At 41.0% G+C, this 22,422-nt stretch overlaps 1 protein-coding gene across 1 annotated transcript; it reads right to left on the bottom strand.

The window, feature by feature from the left end:
• Positions 1-8,436: 8,436 nt before the first annotated feature.
• On the bottom strand, positions 8,437-11,794 carry LOC147462859 (drimenol cyclase drtB-like). Its single transcript, XM_086485783.1, has 2 exons — positions 9,892-11,794; positions 8,437-9,815 (listed from the first exon to the last, which is right to left on the bottom strand). Exons 1-2 carry the CDS (start codon positions 10,850-10,852, stop codon positions 8,956-8,958), a joined length of 1,821 nt encoding a protein of 606 aa, XP_086341909.1. The 5' UTR covers positions 10,853-11,794; the 3' UTR covers positions 8,437-8,955.
• Between the last annotated feature and the right edge of the window lie 10,628 nt (positions 11,795-22,422).

Raw genomic sequence — 22,422 nt, 5'->3', positions numbered from 1 at the left:
GCCCCATTGTGGCAACCGAGAGCCACATTCAAAGGGGAGAATTCCCTCAATGGCTTAATGCTGTGTTGTCTTTTGGTTTGGCTTCGGAGATGTACTACGGATTGTGTGGTCTATTGAGGCATATGAGGCTATGCTTGAGGATGGGTTGGTTGGTGTTGGATCGTAGCTTGAAGATGGAGGTGGCACTACTAGATGTGGATGTGGTGGTGGACACACAACCTTGCTAAAATGAGCAAGGTTGTTTTGTGTGGAGGGTACATCACATGAATTTCCATAGAGTCATCAAAGATGTACTGCACATTGTGTGTGTGTGTGTGTGTGTGTGTGTGTGTGAGAGAGAGAGAGAGAGAGGCTTTTCGCATGCAAACAGAGGGTCTGGACTCTGTAATCTTTGTTTATTGCATGCATGATGAGAGAGGGGGAGGGACTAATAAAAGTTCGGAACAAAATATTAATGGATTTTATTAAGATTCTCTCTTTTAAGAAACACGACGAGACAAGCATGCAACAGTTGATGCAACACTAACTTCTTGCCTACAGTGGACCTTCGATATTGTCTTTTGGGATCTTAGTAGATTCCTCATAAAAGCTAAATAAAATTCAACAGGATACTGATAGTGAAGAAATGAGTGACTTACAGAAGCTCTTGGTTGTGTGTGTTTTGATAAAGTGCCTCTTATTAACTCGCTCGATTTTATCATTGCTCGAAAAAGTTCGCTCGGAGTTTGGGATTCCTTGGCATTTGGGCATGCAATAATGAAAGACTAAAGACAAAAGTTCATGCCATTCATAGGTTGTTTACCACTAGAATGGTAACAGGACACTCTTATGTCCTTGGACACTTTTGTGTCCTGTTAAGTGACCATTTTGCTTGAATTATTTGAAGAGTATGAAAATGAATTTCTATGTGCTATATATCCACAAAGTTGCCGTATGAGCTAGAAAAAACTCAGCATTTTTTTTGGAGTATCGATCTCACCATTAACCTTACTCTTGCACAACATTTTTGAACCTAAACTGTGTGAAAAAACGGGTCCTGTTTTTGGCTTTTTTTCAATTTTTGGCAACTATACCACTCTAAACTTCATGTTTGTGAGGTTTAGATGGCTAGAGGTTAGGCCTTCATAGTTCTCAACATGTTTTGATTCTTTTAAGAAGAGCTAAGTGTTAAAATTGAAAGTTATGACCAATTTACAAGAATTGCATAATCTTGTTTTTTGGCCAAAATTAGCACTTTTATGATTTTTTTGGTGGCTTTCTTGATATCCAAATTCAATTTTGATTGTGTAAGTGTAATGTATAACATAAAGCTAATCTTTATTGAGTTTTGGGGGACCTAATATGCTATATATCATAGTATATGATGATGGTTGAGTTTTTTGATTGCTGAAGAATACGATACATTTTAGAGTAGCAAGTATAACTTTCTGAATATTGCTAGTTTCTTAGGCCAATTGTGTGTATTTTGTAGGTAGTGACCATATCTAATCATAGACTAAAAACTTGGCTAGATATTGAGTAGTTTCTATGGGTTTCTAGAGGTCATAATGCTAAACCCATTTTTTTCATGTTTGCTATATTTAGCACTTTATCATTGCCTCCAAGGTTCCAATTGTAAGAGATCCATAATCCTTTTGACATGCTCCATGGCTCCTTTTGAATCCAGAGGCCCAAAGGGAACTAAGAAAACATGTATATACTATCTGTATTGAGCGCAACCATATGTTTTGGTCACCAACCCATTGAAGTTAACGGGGCATTTTATCTCATGTCCTACAAAAATCTCCACTCTTATTTATATGCAATCAATCGTAAGAAATTGCTGTTTTGGGCAAAATGCACTGGTCCATCAACTTTGGAGGCTTGTAGTGACCAAGGGATGAGAAAAATTACAAGTTTCTCATTTTTTCCATATGTAGTAGTTATTGAACTATAAGGTCATGAAAGGATTTTTCAAATTGAGTGGATCTACTATGGTTTTGGAATTTTTTCCCAAAACCTTGAAAGGACACTTTTATGTCCTGTTAGGTTACCATTCTAGTGTTAATCAGTTTGAAGAAGTGCAACTATATCATACTCCTAGGAAACAAAATGAAGATACAGATTTACTTGCACAACAAGCAGTTACATGTGTTGAGAAAGAAGTGCAGGTCATCATGGTGGCAGTAGCTGTCAAGCAACCAAAATACCAACAATCGGAGTAAGTGGTTCTCATTGTGAGCTACAATCTAGAAGGGAGTTTCCACAAGATTTCACAAAAGCTCAAAAGAGGAGGCTCATGAAGAAGGCAAGTTCATATCTCTTCCTAGAAGGCTCCCTATCAAAGAGGGAAGCATCAAGTGTGCAAAAGAGTACCAACTATCGATGAAATTCCATCCATTCTAAAAGGTTTTCATGAAGAGGCATGTGGTGGTCATTTTTTGCAAGAGTTAGTTCTGTGAAGAAGATTTTTCTTGTGGGGTATGTTTGGCCAAGCTTGCATCTTTAATCATGAGTTTGTGGTAGATGCATTTATGTCAAATCTTCTCAAAACATAATTTGATGTGTAAAATTTGAAGTTATTATTACATGATCCAATAACTCTAGGATGCAAGGTTGGGGTTGGCATGGTATTCTTGTAGCCTCATTCTCCCTCTCAAGTAGAGTTGGGGGGATCTCAAGGAGGATTTAAAGACTTTCTTCTGGGCTCCACAATATCTGGAGCAATTGAAGGAGGATTTAAAGACTCGTTTCTTGGCTCCACAATGTTTGGGCCAATTGAAGGAGGATTTAAAGACTCGTTTCTTGGATCCACAATAAGCAATTGAAGGAGGTTTTGAAGACTTGCTTCTTAGCTCCAGAATAGCTGAAACAATTGAAGTAGGATCTTTTCTTGCTTCCTTACATGCATCTATGATCAATTACAACAAGCAAATCGTCGAACATTGCTGTAAAAGCTGTCACAACTTGAATAAAAATATAAGGTTGGTGCATGGCCCAAGGAAAATAGTGCTTGCAAATGGAACCTTTGAAAAGTGGGGCATTGATGCTATGGGTCCTCTTCCTAGAACAAAAAATGGTAAACTCTACATTCTAGTTGTTGTAGATTACATGACTAGGTGGGTAGAGGCTCAAAGTGTCGCAAGGGTAAATGGGAAAATAGTGAGAAGGTTGGTCTACACTAATATTTGTTGTAGATTTGACACACCTGTGGAGATTGTTTGTGATAATGGTCCAGGGTTCAAGAAGGGTGTAGTCACAAAATTTTGTGAAGAGCTTCACATTCTACATCATCATAGCACACCCTACTACCCACAATCAGATGGTTTGGTAGAAAAGGCTAACAGTGTCATTGCAGGCATCATTAGAAAGATGGTGCAAAACAAGACAAATTTGTGGGATGACTTCTTGAATGGTGCCTTGTGGGCATATCGAACCATATACATGGAGGCAAAAGAGTTTATACCATTTCACTTGGTGTATGGTAAAGAGGCTTTGCATCCATTTGAGCTCAACATTCCAACAATGCGACTTCATAGCAAAGTAGCACAAGATAATCAAGAAGCATGGATGGATTGACTTCTTACCTTAGTAGAGCTTGAGTGGAAAAGAGAAGCACCTTATGAGTGCTACAAGAGAAAAGCTATACAAGCAAAAGAAAAGCTCAACAAGAAACTGAAGGACAAAGGCATCAAGAAAGGAAATATGGTGCTAAGGTATGACAATCGACTTGATAATTGTTTCGATGCCAAGTTTGAGACTAGATGGAAGGGACCATACATTGTCAAAAAGGCTTTTTATTCAAGTTATTACCATCTCATGGACTTGAATGGTAAAGAGCACTCTAGGAAGGTAAACAGGTATCGGCTAAAGCCCTACTTGGGTCGCCTTCTACCAAAGGATCTACCAAAGAATTGTCAAAGATCTACTATCTCCTAGAAGTTTTGTTGCATGATGCATGTGTGTAACTCAAGTCAAAGTGACAAGGAGCTACACAATGAAAATCTTGTCAAGATATCAAGAATCACAGAGGACTTAGAACCACTCTCTTTGAAAAATATGCCTCATGAAGTTACATGAATGTACCATCATCCTGGTGGAGGGCTAATAATAGCCATTTTTCAGGTCTCCATAATTTCCACAGTGATCTACCTCGCCCTACCAAAATCGCCTAAACATTGTGGCTATCCCTACCTTTTCATTGTACATAGGTGTGTGTGAGTTAGGGGACTTTTCCCATATCTCCTTAAAAACCATCACTTAGCTAGTCACTGGGCTAGTTGAACCGAAAAAATAAATAAAAATAAAATCCAAAGTATATTATGGCCCTTTTGTGTATAAGTATCTCATTGTAATATAGGGCCTAGATAAAGGGATTTTTGGTTATAATGATTTAAGTATTTATTTGAATATATCTGTTAGGTGTGTGTTATTTACCTAAGTATGGTATGTACATTTACTCACCATTATCATGATCTTTCTTAACATATATTCTATAAAAATTCATTTCATGCAGACTTCTCTTATTTTTGGTGTGAGGTTGTCCTTGAGCTGATTCAATAATGTATTTTGCTTTTGGAAAAAAGATTCTTTGCCAGCTAAGTATTTGCAATATTTAGCTAGATAAGTAGCCGTTGTATTGTAGAAGCTGAATCTTATAAAGAGGTTGTTGCGTCGTTAAACTGTTGCTCTTGCTATTGATTCTTTGTTTGGAGAGCTTCTATGTCCATTGCGGACCTTGCAATTAATTTGGCCAGTTCCGTTTCTTCAAGTTTCATGTCTTCTTTGTATGATTCATTACAAGTGTTTGCCGTTTTGAGCCTTTCATTTGAATGTCGTAGTCGCTGATACAAATTGTGTAGTTGTTGGTGGAGAGCATATATATTGGCTCATTTTGTCCACCACATCTGGCTCATACTCGACGTATTCCTCTATGTCCTCCAGACTTTCCAAGTTTCTTGAGTGGCTTGCTTCAAGTTGACCCACTGATGTGTCAAGAGCCTCGGTTGTGAGTAGTTCATCTAGCTGATTTGTTTGTGTGTTGTGCTCCTGGAAACTCAATTGGCTATGAAGTGTTGATTCTTGATGCCTCATGAAATTTGTGTTGGAATTAGGGTTGCAGAAAAACACACACAGCTTGGAGAAGACGAAGGAAGCTCAAGGCACACAATAGAGAGTGTGTTACTTAGTGTGCAATGGAAAGATAGATAGCCCTAGAGTGATGGGCCTATATACAATGCACGGGGGAAAAAACCTCCTAAAGAGGGAAAAAATGCCCCGGCGGTCCTAGTGTGTTCACACACATCACTACCACATGTATATGGTAACAAATCCCCCCTGGAGTGATGCGGTGAATAAGAGCTAGCACATGAGTAAAGGGAAGTGCCATGCCCTGAGGACAGGATCAGTCCACAAAGGGGAGTAAGCCCAAAGCTTTGCGGAAAGCTTCAAGATTCTCACGAGACAATGCCTTTGTGAAAATATCTGCAAGGTTGTCCTGTGTTGGCACATAAGCCAAGCTGATCTCTCCTGCTGAGAGCCTCTCCCTGACATAGTGGTAATGCACCTCAATGTGCTTTGTGCGAGCATGAAAAACTGGGTTCCTCGCAACTGCCAATGCTCTCTGATTGTCAGTGTAGATAGTGTTGGCAGTGTCCTGTCCAACACCCAAATCAGCCATAAGGCGTCTGAGCCATACACACTCAACCGTAGCTATTAAGACTGCCCTGTACTCAGCCTCACAACTCAAAGTGGACACAGTAGGTTGCTTCTTTCTCAACCATGATATACATGAACTGCCAATCATTCAACAAAAACCACTTGTGGACACTCGCGTGTCAAAACAACCAGCCCAATCTGAGTCCGAAAAAGCATGTAAGTCTGGCGGCAATGATCCCCCCTTGGGATAAAACAAGCCAAGATGTAAAGTGCCACTAAGGTAGCGGAAATTCCTCTTGACAGCCTGCCAATGCTTAGACCCTGGGCTATGCATAAATCTGCTGACCTGTAAAACTGCAAACTGAATATCCGGCCTTGTGTTGCATACATAAATGAGGCAGCCAACAGCAGTTTGGTAAAGAGTGACATCATCAGGATCACCAGCATCATGTAGACTCAACTTCAAACCTGTTTTCATGGGAGTGGCAATAGGTTTGAAATCCTCAAGTCCAAACTTACATAGCAATGTCTCTATGTAACTTTTCTGACACAAGGCAATACCACCATCACACTGCTAAAATTGTATACCCAAATAATGATGCAACAGCCCCAAATCTTTCATCTTCAAAGTAGCATTCAAATCAGCCTTAAATTCAACAATATGTCTCTCATTTGGTCCAGTGATCAACAAATCATCAACATAAAGAACCACAATGAGAAGTACATCACCCTCACACTTTACATACAATGTGCCTTCTGTTGGACTATAACAAAAGCCTTGTTTGACCAAATGAGTGTCAGCTTTCTCATACCAAGCACGAGGAGATTGCTTCAACCCATACAAAGCCTTGTTACATTTGCAAACTTTGTCCTCTTGTCCTTTTATGACAAAACCGCGAGGCTGCGTTACATAAACTTCCTCAAATATGTCACCTAAATCTACGATACTAACCACAATGTACCATAAATGCATGAACTTCTTTGACTGATGTTGACCTAGCCATTTCGGTGATCACTACCACCTTCTTCAGGTTTGTGGCTATACCATTTTTTGACACAATATGTCCAAGAATTTTGCCTTGTCTAACCATAAAAACACATTTTTCAGGATTTAAGCAAATCCTACATAGACGGAATTTCTCAAAGGCACGTCGTAAATGTTCAAAGTGACTTTGTCAATTTGTGGAGTTCACACAAAGATCGTCCATGTACACTTCCAAGACATTCCATAGAAATTCCTTAAAAGCATGGCTCATCAGCCTTTGAAATGTTGTTGGTACATTGGTCAAACCAAAAGGCATAATTCAGTAAGCAAAAATCCCCCATTCTCTGGCGAAAGTTTTTTTATGTTGATCTTTGGGATCTATAGTCAGTTGGTTGTATCCAGAGAAGCCATCCAAAAACATATAAGCTTCTTTACCAGCTACTCATTCTAACACATGATCTATGATGGAAAGAGGATAGTTATCTTGTATAGTGACGACGCTCACCTTAGTAGAGGTTTACACACACTCTAAGTTTTCAATTCTTTTAGGCACTTCAACAATTGGTGATAACCAATCATGTGTTCTATTTCATAGATGAACTCGGCCTCTTTGAGTTTCTCAATCTCTTCCTTGATTTTTTAGTATGTCTCATTAGAGGTGTATGGTCTTTGTCTACTCGGCTTAGCATCAGCTCCCAATAGGGATAGTATGCTGGCATATGTAGGATCCACCCCTTCAAGATCTTTGTAAGACCATACAAAGACATCTCTATATTACTTTAACTTTCTAATGAGAATCTCTTCTTCTTCTTGCGAGATAGATCCATAGCTATGTATGCGGGTTTTGGCTCTTCTCCAGGTTCTAAAAGGTCAATTTGCTTGGCGTTCTTACACCCCTCATAAGATTTTCCCAGTTCGTTTGATTTTCGCAAGGGTTGCTCAACAATGATCCTGCAATCTTGCAAAGTGTACTTTTTATAATCATATGGAACATTGATTTCTCCTGGTTTGTCACTATTCGGTTCCATCTCTGTGGTCCACACTTTTGTCAAGGTCCATTTCATTTCTTTGTATTTTTCTTTATGCTTCCTTTCTCTCTCTCTCTCTCTCTCTCACACACACACACACACACACACACACACACTCAAGAGAGGAGCTTCACAACATTGATGGAGACTACAACAGAGGACTCGAGCCATACTATCTCGACATCCAAAGTATAGATGAGGATGGATTCATCACCCATTGTATCTCTCTCTTGTATTCGGCACCCATTGTATCAGTGATGACACATACCCTACATAGTTCCAGCTAGTAACACTTCAAGATTCAATTTAGTATCTTTTTTTCTAGTCAGACATGCTATCAGATTCACTAGTTTGTAACAGATTGGTCTCATGGGTCATTTTGACCATTTGAAGATGTTAATATATCATTTCATTTCATTTCTGTATGTGTGTTTGTGTGTGTGTGTGTGGCAGCCCTCCTTCGGAAGAGGGAGATGCTGAAGGGGAAGAGAGAGACGTGTGGCACGGGTGGCGCGGAGAAGCATCAATGCCCCGTCGAAAGGGGTAGAAGGGGACGGATGGCACACGCTTCATTGTTGCTTGCTGCCATGTCTGTGAAATGTTGCCTGAGCAAAAATCGCCCCCACGACAAGTTTGGAGAGATAATAGTCATGGCTATTGAAAAATCGCTCCCGCAAACAGATTGATGGAGAGAATAATAGTCATCGCTATTGAAAAATGATATTTACTTCTATAGAGGTTTAGTCGCCATGTATGCTAAATGTAGGTATTTTTGAAAGCACGAGTTGTTTTATGAGAATTCCTTTCTTGAAAATTTGACTGCAGGATATACAATATGGAAAGGGTTGGGGAGAAATGGGCTATTTATAGCCAATGTAGAGCAAAAGATTGAATGTAGGTGTAGCTGCTCATTGGCATAGGTCCGAAAGTACAAAAGCTTTTTTGTAGCAAGGACGCCCAAGAGGGAAAGAGGCAGTAAACGAGTGAGGGTTTGTCTCAACAACATTGTGTTGTTTTCAACAAGTACAGTGAGAGGGTTTCAAGTGTACAATATACTCAACAAGAGCAGCAAAGGGCCATCAAGCAATATCTAGAAAGCATGAAGCAAGGTGGTTTGTCCCATGTTTTACACTATCCATGAAATAAAGTTATATGCATATAGGATCACATTACTTGCATCTATTTGCTCCCTCTGTCTTAGAAATGTTCTAGAAATGTTCTTTGGGATTGAAATTTCTCTTCCTTCGACTCTCGCGACCCACTAGTGCTTAAAATACAGCATTTTTGTGGCCCATTCCAACCTGATCACAATAATAGAGCGGCTTGCGAGTAAGCGGTGGTAAGGCCCTCGTTTCCGATCCAGCTCTGTAGGTTGCTTCCATTGCGATAGTATGGATGGCAATCCCACCACCCATCCTTCCTCCGCAGCCCCAAAAGCTCTTCCCGCTCTGTCTGGCTCGCTTCTTGTAGCCCAGTCAGCCTGCATGCCCGCATGCACATGGCCAACGCAAGGGCATCGCCACCGCTCCTCCTCCACGTGCCTGCTGCTCTGTGCTCTTGCAGCCGAGCTACCAATAGCCCTCTCATCCCGCTCCTCGTAAAGTGCTCCTTGAACCCATGCACAAGCCTTGCCACATGCAGCAGAAAGGCTTCCCCTATACAGTAATATAGCGTTCCATCTTTATATGCTCTGTGCAGGAGCACGCTTTGCACAAACCTCTCGCTCACCTCCACCTCTTTCCCCCTATCCGCAAGATGGAAGAGGTAGACTGCATTTGTGACCACCACGGGGTCTATCCGTGGCCGCTCAGGGTCGAAGTATACTTGCAAAACACCATCGTCTCTGCTCACATACTCCAGCATCTTGTCCAGCACTTTGTGGATTGTTTCCATGCTCACCTTGCCGAACTTGTACAATACTGACAGCCCAATGGATGTGGTGTCGAGGTCGTCTGGCAGCCCGATCATACCCACAGAGGATTTCGTTTTATTTATGAAGCATATCAGTCCATTAGCAGGAGGTGATTGCATTGGTAAGAACAAGGGGTCATTGAGGACTTCTGCAATTAAAAACTGTGCGAAATTGTCCCATATCCGCACTCCTTCAGAGGTGAGAGAGAGAAGCTGGTATGCACTTCTGGTTGGATGTGAAGGCTCTTGGTGATCTGCAGTAATTGCATGGTTAATAACACTTTGATGCAGGGGCTACACTCAAGCAACGAAAAGAAAGAATTTAAATACCAAGTGTTCTAGGAGGACTCTCAGCGCTGTGATGATTGGCATTATCTGACATGCTTTTTTCTGTTAAAAGTGATGGGTTAGAATCTTGAGGGCATGTATTTTCAGAAAATTTCTTGTTATGAAGATGCTGCTGGCTCATGACGTTGCTGGGCGAATTGCAAGAGTTAATTATATGGACGTAAATTGCTGTGGTGAAACTTGCACATAAAGTGTTTACAGCTCCCACTTGTGGCGCACTGTGTGGTTGAGGAATTAGTGGGGTAAGAGCCTCTAGGTTGGCCAATTCTTCTAAGTTGATGCGTCTTGCAAAAGGATTGATGCGGGCAATGAGTTGATGTGGCTGGATAAGAGCAGCATGCATGCCAACAGATCGGGCTGCAACGATGCTCTGCATGTCACAGGCATCCAAATACATACAGTGATGCGCATGGCGGATGCCCGCCTTTTGCAAGGCGACTTGCATGAATTGCTGAGAGGTCTTACCGACGCCTTCTTCACCAGAGATAATTATAGTGTCGAACCGGGCAAAGGCAGTCGGGAGTCGGCTCTGCAACATGCACATCTCCTCACGGGTAGCATTGGTCGTGCAAACAAGCTTTAGATTGAGCTGGTCTCGCAAATTGTCCAGCAGCTTTGCCATATCAGGCAGCTCTCGCAAACTATACGGGCTCCGAGCATGTGACATTGAGGTTGCAATTGTTTTTGCCAGTGCACAATCATCTATATTGGCCATCGATGTTTTCACGAAGGGTAGCTCAGCCAGAGCCACAGCAGCCTCCTCTAAGGTGGGAATGTGGCCACGCTCATATCTCTGCCAGATGCCACTCAGTAGCATGCGTCTCATGAGCTTTGGAGGGATGGGTGGGACAGGGCTGCCATATTGCGGTGGATATTCATCATGTGCAGGTAGCAGCACCAGACCCAAAGGGTCCAACAACACAAACTCCAAATGAGGACTCATTGACAAAATCTAGTGCAGCTAGCTGGAGCTTGTAGAGGAGGAATGTGGCTCAAAGAGAGAAGGGACCCGAGAGAGAGAGAGAGAGAGAGAGAGAGAGAGAGAGAGAGAGAGAAGCACATAGAGGGGTGCAAGCAAGATGAAACAAGAAGACGATAGGAACTGAATGCTATGTATTGATCTACAGGCGTGTAGTTATATACATGAGCTAGGGCAATTACAAGGCCACATGATGTTCATTGGGTTGCGGGCCGTTGTGCCAACTAGGATGATGCTTATGTGATGATGTGGACTATTTTTCCCACATGCCCTTGTACGACACATCGTCCATACAGATGCATGTGTAGCCTAAGCTCATAATGAGAGATGCAATCTATTGTATGCTTTGGGTTGTACTATCATGCTCATTCAAACTTCAAGTAATTGGTTCATCTCTCAAAACTTCAACCCCGATCAAGATTTGACTTCACAATCAAGGAGTTTAATAGCTCTGATTGTCAACGGGTCCTAGCTCAGTTGGTAGAGTCATAGCCTATGTGCCTAAGGTCTTGGGTTCAATACTCCCTTGGCAACCTGAAGACAAGTTCTAAGTCCTTAGGGTGTCTCTTCCTACCTGTGAGGCCATTGTACATAAGGGTGTGTGCGTGTGTTTCAAAGTTCTTGTACTCTCTAAAAAAATAAATAGCTCCGATCGTTGCTTTGGACGAGCTTTGAGGCCACATATCATTAAGAAGACGATAGGAAATGAATGATATGTATTGATATGGGGCGTGTACTTATGTACGTATGTTCATTGGGTTCCGGGCCATTGTGCCAACTAGGATGATGATTATGTGATGATGTGGATTATTATTCCCACAGAGCTGATCTCTTGTAGTAATGTCAAGCTGTGCAGAGTAGCAACCCAGCAACTCTCTCTCTCTCTCTCTCTCTCTCTGATCTGCGTTTGTAGCGAGTGATGTTTTGGACTCAGAATCTGCAGGGCAGTAACTTTTGCTTTCATCTGTTGCAAATTGAAATGGACTGCATGGACTGGGGCCACAAGATGTTTCTCATACCGTCAAAATCGGGGGTCGGCGGGCTGCAAACTACAGTTGCACATCCACCTGCCGTTATTCAGCAGAATTTCCGAGCACACCGTGGGATCAACACGTCAGCACAAAGTCACAAAGACTCCAGGCCAATGTAGCGACTCCTCAGCGGAGAGAGTTGCCATTCCTGCAGTCACTAGTGCAGAGCCTGACACCTCAGCAACGGGAATCTGCTCACAGACCGACAAGTTAGTAGCATTTTACGTTGGCCCATCGACACCCCCGATATTTGACGGTGTAGGGAATGGTCCTTCAGTGACCATTCCCACGAAATAATTGTGACCGCAAGGCGAGCGGCGGGGTTGTGACCGCATGACGAGCGACGGGGAGGCCACGAGCCATGGCGAGAGCAATCCCCATTACTCGCCATGCGGTCACAATTATTTCGTGGGAATGGTCACTGAAGGACCATTCCCGGCCGGTCGTCAAGGGTCATGGGAGAGGGGGACCTGCACTCACAACCTTCCTGTACATTAGAAATTGCTTGACAGTGCTAACGTGCACAGCTTGCATAGATTCAGGGGTTGAGGTGGCGGCTGCTCAACGATAGTGTGGAAGCCAGATTACACGTGCTGAGCTGAGCTGTCAAGTTGTGAAGGCATTAGCTGAGGTGTCACTCATCCGAAAACTCAACCTCCTCATTCCGCGCAGTAATTGCAACTAAATAGAGGGTTGTGATCAGCAGTCCCCCTCCCCACGACCTTGACGATCGGGAATGGTCTATGAGTGATCATTCCTTCCACTGCTCCCGCCATGGCTCCCAGCTTCTTCCCGTAATCGCCTTGCGGTCACAATGATTATGGGGAATGGTCACTGACGAGCCATTCCCTACACCTTCTCAATCTCTTCCGAGACAAAGATGAGCTCACACCACATTTTCCTATGCAAATTCTTTGCACTTCTACTTGAGTCACTCTTAAAGTGTTCAAGCTAACTATTTTTTATAGCTTGTAAAAAATTCTCGTTTCTCTTAGATTCCAATTTCAAAGGTATTCACAATAGGTATTTTTTAAGCCTTGTAAATTTTCTCCATAGCTATATGAGCTCACGTTAGCTCACTCTATCTCAAATTCAAAGATTCTAATCAACCCTCTCATCATATGGACAAGGACAACACAAGCTCATCTCTCTCTCTCTCTCTCTCTCTCTCTCTCTCTCTCTCTCTCTCTCTCCACAAGCATGTATTGAGACAGAGAGAGAGAGAGAGAGAGAGAGAGAGATTCATGTGCAGAGAAATGAAAATGAAATGAAATGCTATATTAATGTCTTCAAAAGGCCAAAATGACCTACGAGACCAAAAGGTTACATTCATGTGTGACTCTAGTACAATGTCAAGGGAACGTAGAGATAAAATAAATGAGGGTGCCTAGAGTGGGTAGGTATGTAAGTCTAACCTACATCCTCATCATCATATCAACAACCTCATCACATTATACATGAGCTCAAAACATATGGGGAGGGGTACAATCACATGAGGGCTAACATAGTGCACAATGGGGAAAGTAGACAATGTTGATCATCCCATGAAACCTCTCATGGGTCTATGCAGTATGGCCTCAGTGTCCTCCATGGTCAGCTTCCTAAGGGGGAGAGGGGGAGAGATGTCACTCAATGATGCGCCTAGCCTTTGCAACACTCATCAATTTTGCCTCTACAACATTTCTCATCGAGAAGTCACTCAATGATGCGCCTCGCCTTTGCTACAGTCATCAATTTTGCCTCTACAACACATCTCATCGAGAAAGTAGGTACATTGAATACAACACGAAGATATGTACAGCACAAAGATATGTTTAAGATTTTACATACTTCACTATCTCATGTCCATATGTAAAAATAGGTGTTGCTCTTCTGACCCATTGCACTGCAGTATTGAACACCATCACCTTGGTTTTTACAAGGTTGACGGAGGGCCCATGTTCATGTACATTAGCATTTTAAAATGCATCTAGATATCTCTCAATACCCTCTAGAGAGTCTGAAATAATCACAATATCATTGGCATAAAAAGATAGAGGTATCAGTGTGCGTGGCAACTGTGCTCCTCTTCCCCTACGATCTCAATATATTCAAAAATCTCATCAATATAAAATTCCAACAAAGCCGGAGAAAGTGGGCTTCCTTGCTTCACTCCAATAATAGAGTGAACATGGTCTGAAAGACTCTCTGTTATACATACTCTCCCTATAAGTATCTCTATTATTTACATTAAAAACAAAGGCATGGCTCAATTTGTTTCACTAGTTTTGTACCTAGGCTGTGTATTAATTAGCTTGTAGAAGCTTTCAACTTAAGAATGAAGTTTTTCAATGTGAAAAGTGGAATTAATATTATCTCGATTAGGACTGGAATTTTTTATGGTTATGAGATATATGAGTGAAAAATATTTGCACTAGCAATATAGAATGTAGAATGATTTTTTTAACCTACTTTGAGGCTTCTTTGTGAAGACTGGCCTCCAATTCCATCTTTTTCTGTACCATCTAGAAAGAAACATTATGCTTCTTTGTATGTCACATATGAGAAGGGAGCCCCAAGTGGGGAAATGTTCCGTGGTCGTTCACTACAAAACTCTCTCTCTAAAGGAAAGCTCCATAACACTTGCACAAATAATGTTAAAGCCACTTGAGCCTTTTTTACTACATAAGTAGTCCTTCGTAAAGGTTTGGATTATGGGTGCATCTATGGACATTGGATAAAGCTAACGGATGAATGCCACGTGGCAAGCTAATGATAACAAACATTTTATTATTATTTTATTAAGGCCCTTGTGAGAGGGTGTGGACATTTGTGTGGCTATCTCTTTAAAGAGAGAGCTACACAAATTTCCACACTTGCTGCGACCAAAAAAAACATGGCCATTGGGTCACACACATACACATATCTAAAGGTGTGTCGTGTGTGTGCACAAGTGAGGAGGGTGTAGCTTATTTCATGTAATCACTCCAAGAAGATGGCAATTTCTTCTCTCTTTCTTATTAGATCTTGAGATCAAGACTTATCGAGTAGATCTTTGATATCTGGTTGGATTTTTTTTAATGACAATAAAGATTATCTTCTTCTTTCTCCCTCCCTCTCTCTCTCTCTCTCTCTCTCTCCCTCCCTCCCTCTCTTGCATGTACGTGCACACACACAATACACACACACACAAAGTTTTGAATTCAATACTTGTCAGCTAGATCTTTGGGATCTCTTTTAGTGAATAAAAAAAGAAAACTATAATAACCTTTAAGTGTTGCAGATTGGCTATCATAGTACTCTCATAAATACCAAGTCTTAAGTTCGAGAGTAAACCAATAGAGCTTTCATGTGTTCCTAGGACAATAAAATCTCTCTCTCTCTCTCTCTCTCTCTCTCTCTCTCTCTCTCTCTCTCTCTCTAGATCAAGACTCGTCTCCCCTTTAGATCAAGACTCGTTGGGTATATCTTGTGTGTTTGTTTGGATTGTTCTTGTGAAATTAAAATTTCTATTTTTTTCTCCTTCTCTTTCTCTTATCTCTTATCTCTTACTCCCTATCTCCCTTGTGCTCTCTCTCTCTCTCTCTCTCTCTCTCTCTCTCTCTCTCTCTCTCTCTCTATTCAAGAGATTCAAGAGATTCAAGTTTTGGCCAAGCTTTTTTTTGTTTGGGTTCGAATTCTCTTTCTCCCCCCCCCCCCCCCCCCCGATCCCTCTCTCTCTCTCTCTCTCTCTCTCTCTCTCTCTCTCTCTCTCTCTCTCTCTTTACACACACACACACACACACACACACACACACATTGGATAATGAATGGAAGCATAAAGAGCTCTGATATTTTTTGAAGTTCTTTAAGATAAAGTATTAAAGTAGAGTCACCTTCAAATGACACATGGATGCCTCTAGGGCTCAACTCTCTCTCTCTCTCTCTCTCTCTCTCTCTCTCTCACACACACACACACACACACACACACTCACATCAATGCTTCTTAAGGTTGTAATAGATTTTCAACAGGTGTGCCCTCCTCTCTTAGCTTAGCATGTCCTCGAGGTGGTGAGAGAGTGACCATGAATTGGAGATTCATCTGTTCTACATCCGTCATGCCCTTCCATTTTGGGTCTATTTGAGATTTCCAATGTTTGCAATAATCCAGGATTAAGTGTATTTTTATCATTAAAATTGTAAATTCTCGGCTAGATTCCAAACTTGCATTGAAGAAGATTGACAAAATTTTGCAAGTTTTAGTGTAAATTTCATGAATTCTTCAAATTTTTGACCTAAAATCCAAATGAGTTTTCTTGTGTTCTTATTTATTTTTATATTTGTTTAATTAGAAAAAATATTTTGACAATCCCTATTCGAGATCTCTCTCTCTCTCTCTCTCTCTCTCTAACTCAAAGTTTTATCATTTATTAAACTTTTTATTTTCTACCATCTTAGTACTTATCGTTCACTTTTGCATTTAAAATTAAATGTGTGTTGATGTTTTCTTTGAAATGAACTAGACTGACACGTGGAGGCTCTCTCTATCTTTGAAAATTTTAAGCTCCAATATATATATATATATATATATATATATATATATATATATATATATATATATATATATATATATATATATACCCTAGATTGCTCTTGTAAAAGATCTCTAAACATAACCCCTTTAAGATTCTTTTTTTTTTTGTTATTGAAGAAAGTGGAATATTTGAAAAGAAAGAAAAGTATACACATCAATTTCCCAAAGAAAAGGAAAGGGGAGACCATCATTGAAAAGGGGCTATGAAAGACTATACAATTCAAAGGAAACCTTTCATGTCACTTGTGCCAATGGAAAACCTTATCAATCCATACCAAAACTAGAACTAGTTAGAAACATCAAAATTGCTTGCAATACAGTTATGACATGCTTGTTTGAAATAGAAATTGACTAGTTGTCTCCAAGCTGTTGCAACAGCCAGTGTTGCATGCAGGGAGTTACAATGCCTGACTTTTTTGGGAAATGACCAACTCTTGGGAGAACTGCTCATAGATGATTCACTACCCCCGGGTTAAAAATTATTTGGAGATTGTCCAAATGTTTGCCGAGGCTATGGGTTCCAAGTGTAATATTGAGCAGTCGGTGCTAATCTCCTTATCAAAAAACGATTGTTTTGACCCTTTTGATTGGTCAGGTGTGAGAATTATTCCCACATAGCTAATCTCTTAGAGTAATGTCAAGCTGTGCAGAGTAGCAACCCAACAAATCTCTGTCTCTCTCTCTCTCTCTCTCTCTCTCTCTCTTTGGGTTTACAAAGAGTGATGTTTGGACTCAAAATAAGGAATATATACACAAAAGCTTCAATCAATCAACAGGGCAATAAATTTTTCTTTCATTTGTTGCAAATTCAAATGGACTGCATGGGATGGGTGCACAAGATGTCTCAATGTATATACAATTATGAGACTTTTTCTCATATCATCAAAGGCGGGGGTCAACTGGCTGCAAACTACAGTTGCACATCCACTTGCAGTTATTCATTAGGATTTTTGAGCACACCGTGGGATGGACACGTCGGCACCTAGAATATTGTTAGAATATTGTTATTCATTAGGATTTTTGAGCACACCGTGGGATGGACACGTCAGCACCTAATATTTTACATTGACCCATCACCCCCCAACATTAAATGATGATCGGGAATGGTCAACGAGTGACCATTTCCTCGTAATCACTACTCTAGCCTTGGCTTCTGGATCCCTGCAAATCGCCATCATGCGCTCCCCGTAATTTCCTTGTGGCCACAGGGATTACGAGGAACAATCAGTATTGAACTATTCCCTACAGCTTCTCAATCTCTTTCATCACAAAGATGCGGTCACACCACATTTTCCTATGCAAATTCTTTGCACTTCTACTTAAGTCACTCTTAAATATTCACGATAACTAACGATTTTTTAAATCTTGTAAAAAATTGCCATTTCTACTAGATTCCAATTTCAAAGGTATTCACAATAGGTATTTTTTAAGCCTTGAATTTTTCTCCACAGGTATATGAGCTCACACCAGCTCACTCTTTCTCAAAATCAAAGTTTCAAATTAACCCTCTCTACGTTTAGACAAGCACAACACAAGCTCATCTCTCTCTCTCTCTCTCTCTCTCTCTCTCTCTCTCTCTCTCTCTCTCTCTCTCTCTCTCTCTCTCTCTCTCTCTCTCTCAGCCGTTTTTTGACCTAGTAGACAGCAGTTCCCTCTTTTGACCATAACTCACTCATTTGAACTCCGATTTAGGTAATCTATAGCCTGAATTGAAGAGCACAAAGCCCTCTACGCATTGATGTAAAGATATAATTTTTTTGAGCAATGGAAGGCTTTTCTGTAACAACATCCCAGAACTGAAAAACTGTCAAAACTGTTCATTTTTGTTGCCGACTTGAAGGCAATGTCGGATCGACAAAACTCGCAAGGGTGAAAAATCCACACTCACCATGGAGAATGATGCAAAATCTCCAAGAAATTTGGATGCTAATCCAACCACATAGTCTACAACAATGGAAGCAATGATCATGGCTTACAAGTTACTTGGTCTCATTACAAGAAACCGTCAACAAGCAAGGTGAAGAGTTGTGCGTACTTGCAATGGAGAATGGCATTTTAAGAGTTATCGTTGTGGAGAATGAGCACCTCAACAAGTTTCTTAAAATGCAAACAACATGCTTGATGCATCTTGAGAATGAATTTCAAGAATGTAAGCACTCTCTTGCCAACATGAATGTATTGAAAGAGCGCTTGAGCAAAGTTGAGAGTGATCATGTATTGAAAGAGGAAACAATAGATACAATACGACATGATGTATATGATATGAGAAATGCATCCAAATCATGGGTTGATATATGTAGGGATAATGTGGTTTCTACATTTCCTATCACGCAAGCCATTGTCCAAGCAAAGAATGTAGGAATGTGCACACTCAAGAATTGCAAGAACGACGAAAACGCTCAAAGGACATTGTCATTTGTGGAATCAAGGAGGAAAGCATGGAAACACCCCAATATCTTGCAGTTGCTATTGCAGAGTTTTTTGCTATACATACTTTGGCATGTCTGAAATCATGGCTTATAGTGCACATCAAGTTGGAAAACAAGGAGTCCCTCTCTCGGGAGAAAGACCTATTGTATGTACCATGGGTGATGAGGTAAAGAGAAAGATCATCCTTGACAACATTTGGATCTACCTCAAAGGAATGGGTTGTAATCTATATGAGGATTGCACTCTTATGCAACAAAATGCACGTCGCAAAGCATATGAGGAAAGAAGCAAGAAGGTTAAGGTGTTATCTCAAGAATAAAAGTCACTTGAGGAGGATGTAAGTCCACCCAACAAATAGGGACACGTGATCTATGAGACCAACTCACGCTTGCAAATAAGATTTTGGAATTGGAACCAATATCCATGGAATGCGGGAATTGGCATTGATGAGCTTACAAATGACTCCGATGTGATACTTCTTGTCGAAGCATGGGAGCATGATGTGCAAAGAATTCTTGGATTTGACAAATACGATGCGCATTCTTTGATGTGGTCCAAAAATGCAAAGCAACGTAGTGGTCAAAGAGATGTGGCATGTATAACCAAAAAGGGTTTGAAAGATGTTTCCATTGTCAAAGAAGATAAGTATAAATGCTACTTATGGTGAAAAATCAGTCCACCAAATGGTCAAGTCATGTTTGTGGCTGGTTGCTACATACCTCACTATGACTCCAACTTTTATGCTCGCTTGGATATGGATTGTTAGCGGCTGGACACACCCAACGGAGGATGATTGCCCAGCGGGATACTAATTTCCTTTGTAATCATTCCTTAATTGAGAAGAAACCATCGTTTCACCTTTGTAAATAGTGGGGCTTGCAAAAGCTTCCAAATTGTATCCAAATTTTGATATTTAGACTTAGTATATGGTTAAATTGGAACATTAGGGTTTGAGATTGTAAGGTATTTATACCACTTTTGACCTTAATGCAAAAAAACCTTTTGTCATTTTTATAAGTTTTGTCTGTGTTAATTGAGCGTACTCTATGTACGAGAGAGAGTGAGAGTTTATCTTGACGCTACGCGCACAGTGGTGGTCGGAATCGAGTGTGGAGAAGTGCTGCATGTTGCCCCCGGAGAGAGTTACGCGCCAAGACCTACATTGCAGATGTACGGCCCGGCCTCGTGAGATTGACCTGTAAGCTATTTTCTGTGATTCGGTGAGCATATGATGTCTGTTTTTGCATTTCATCATATCCACGCGATTCGCAATGAGTAGAGATACACATTAGGCATTTTAGTTTTCACAAACGACGACCTATAAATTTCGACCAGACATCCTACGCAATTCTGCTCCGGGTGTTTAGGGTTTGGATTTTGGGTCACGGACCTTAGAGAGAGCGACCTATTGGTGTTAATAGGATTTTCCTCAAGTTCCGTAGCATTTTGAGAACGTTTGATGGGTATTTGGCTCTTGAAAGCGTTGTAGGAAATCTCTTCTTGTGTACTCTTGAAGGCTGTGACTTATACATTAGGAAAAGTTTGGACTCAAAAATGGGCCTTGTAAGAATTGTTGATGTAGCATAGCTTTCAAAAAGTGGGGATCCGTAAATTTTTTGCAAATAAGATCCAAACTTGTCGGAGGCTGGATATTCAGAATCTACTCTTCAAATGCTATCTATTGATATATAGCATGCATGTATTGGACATTGCCTTCATGTAGATCTAGAAAAAGGTGATTTTAGATTACCGTAACGGTAACAAAACCTGGCTGATTGAAAAAAAATGGCATAACTTTCATAGAGGTCATCCAAACTTTTCGGACCTTGTCTCTTTAGAATCCATTTTTCAAGAACTTTCCAATGATAGGTCATATCATGGGGTTCTAAGCAATATTTAGAGGGGTCTACCGGGTTGCTTTCTTTTGTACAACTTTGATGATGTGGCACTCTTAAAAGGCCCAAAAATGAGTTCAAAATTTTCCTAATACATTGGGTAGAGACCTCTGTAGGAAGTAGTCAATAGTCGGTCGAGTGTAGGTTGACACCCTATGCTTGCTTCCACGCGCCTACGGGTCGAGCTTCGTCCTTAGCTGACAAATCTTGTTAGGTGAGTTCTCGCTGTGCTGACATCCGTCGCGGCGTATCCGCCAACATTGGTGCCGCTACCGGGGACGAAAACCCTAGGTAGGTGACCGAGACTAGTCCTTGAGGATAGGGATTCTCTGGCTTGTCAGAGTCTTATTTTACATTTAGATAGGATCAGAGGGTGGGGGACTCTCTAGGTCTTAGGAGGAGTCTAGGGAGCACGTGTCTGGCTTAGATTCTTTGACTTAGGTAGGAGAGTAGGAGTTGGAGTGGTAGAGGCGGTGAAAGGATAGCTGGAGAGTCCGGGAGGCCAGGAAGTAACTGAGACACCAAAATCACCATCTCACATGATGAGTAGGAGTAGGGTTAGTAGGACATCATGATTTATGATTTGGAGCACTTCATGCATGTTATATTTGTTGTTAGGCTCATCAAAGAGCTGTAAAAGGGGAAAAGAGTGTTTAGAAGCTGAATTGAAGTTCAAAAGTTTCTGTGAGTATGTTTGAGAGAGCTGCAGAGCATAGGGAGTACTTCTGTCAGAAAAAAATAAATTTTAAGACAGTAGACATCCTACGCGTAGCATGTCTCCAGGGGGTTTTAGCAGGGAATTTGGGGAAACTGACGTCACCTGTGTGTTCAGAGGGTAGGTTTCACCCTAGTAACATATAGACTTGAGTGTTTTTCGCTTATTGAATTGCCAAAAAGCTAAAAGGTGGACTCAAAAAACATAAAAGTTCAGAAAGGTTTAAATTGTAAGGCATATTGGCACTTGCTGAGAGCATAGGGAAGTCAAAGTAGCACTTTAGTAAGAGAAAAGGAGCAGTAGACATCCTACGGTAGGATGTCTACAGGGTGTTCTGGTGAGAATTTTGAAAGTCTGAATTCACCAGTGTGTTCAGAAGGTAGCAATTATCCTATTTTCACCTTGAAGGGGGAACTTGACCATATCTTGACAGAATAAGACCAAAAGACGGAAATTGCCAGACATCTTACCCAAATTGGGCCCAAGGCATTATTTTAAGACCAAAACCATAGGATGTCTTCATGAGCATGATCTACATGATTTACTGAGTGCATGAGAAAGGTTTCATCTCAATTGGGTGAGAAAATTGGGTTTTAAGCAGACTTTAGCATTTTTGATTGAAAAAGGCTACAATAGCTAAACTTGGGGTCTTTTGAAATCCAAACTAAAATCTAAGCATAGCATTGGGTTGCTGACATCAATGAGAAGCTATGGCTCAATTTTGGCGTCAAACAAAGCACTTAGACATCCTACGCGTAGGATGTGTTCACAATGATTTAGCACTCCAAATCCAACTGTGAGCATACCAGAGTGATCAGCACCTTAAGAGGAGGAGTCTGTGGTTTGAATTTGGAGCAATTTTGAGCAGTTAGACATGCTACGCATAGCATGTCTAAGGTGTGATATTGAAA

This window comes from Adiantum capillus-veneris, chromosome 2 (assembly GCF_014529385.1).
Source record: "Adiantum capillus-veneris isolate H3 chromosome 2, ASM1452938v2, whole genome shotgun sequence".
Classification (NCBI taxonomy): Eukaryota; Viridiplantae; Streptophyta; class Polypodiopsida; order Polypodiales; family Pteridaceae; genus Adiantum; species Adiantum capillus-veneris.
The sequence above is the reverse complement of the archived record's forward strand: the minus strand, read 5'-3'. Positions and strand labels throughout refer to the sequence as shown.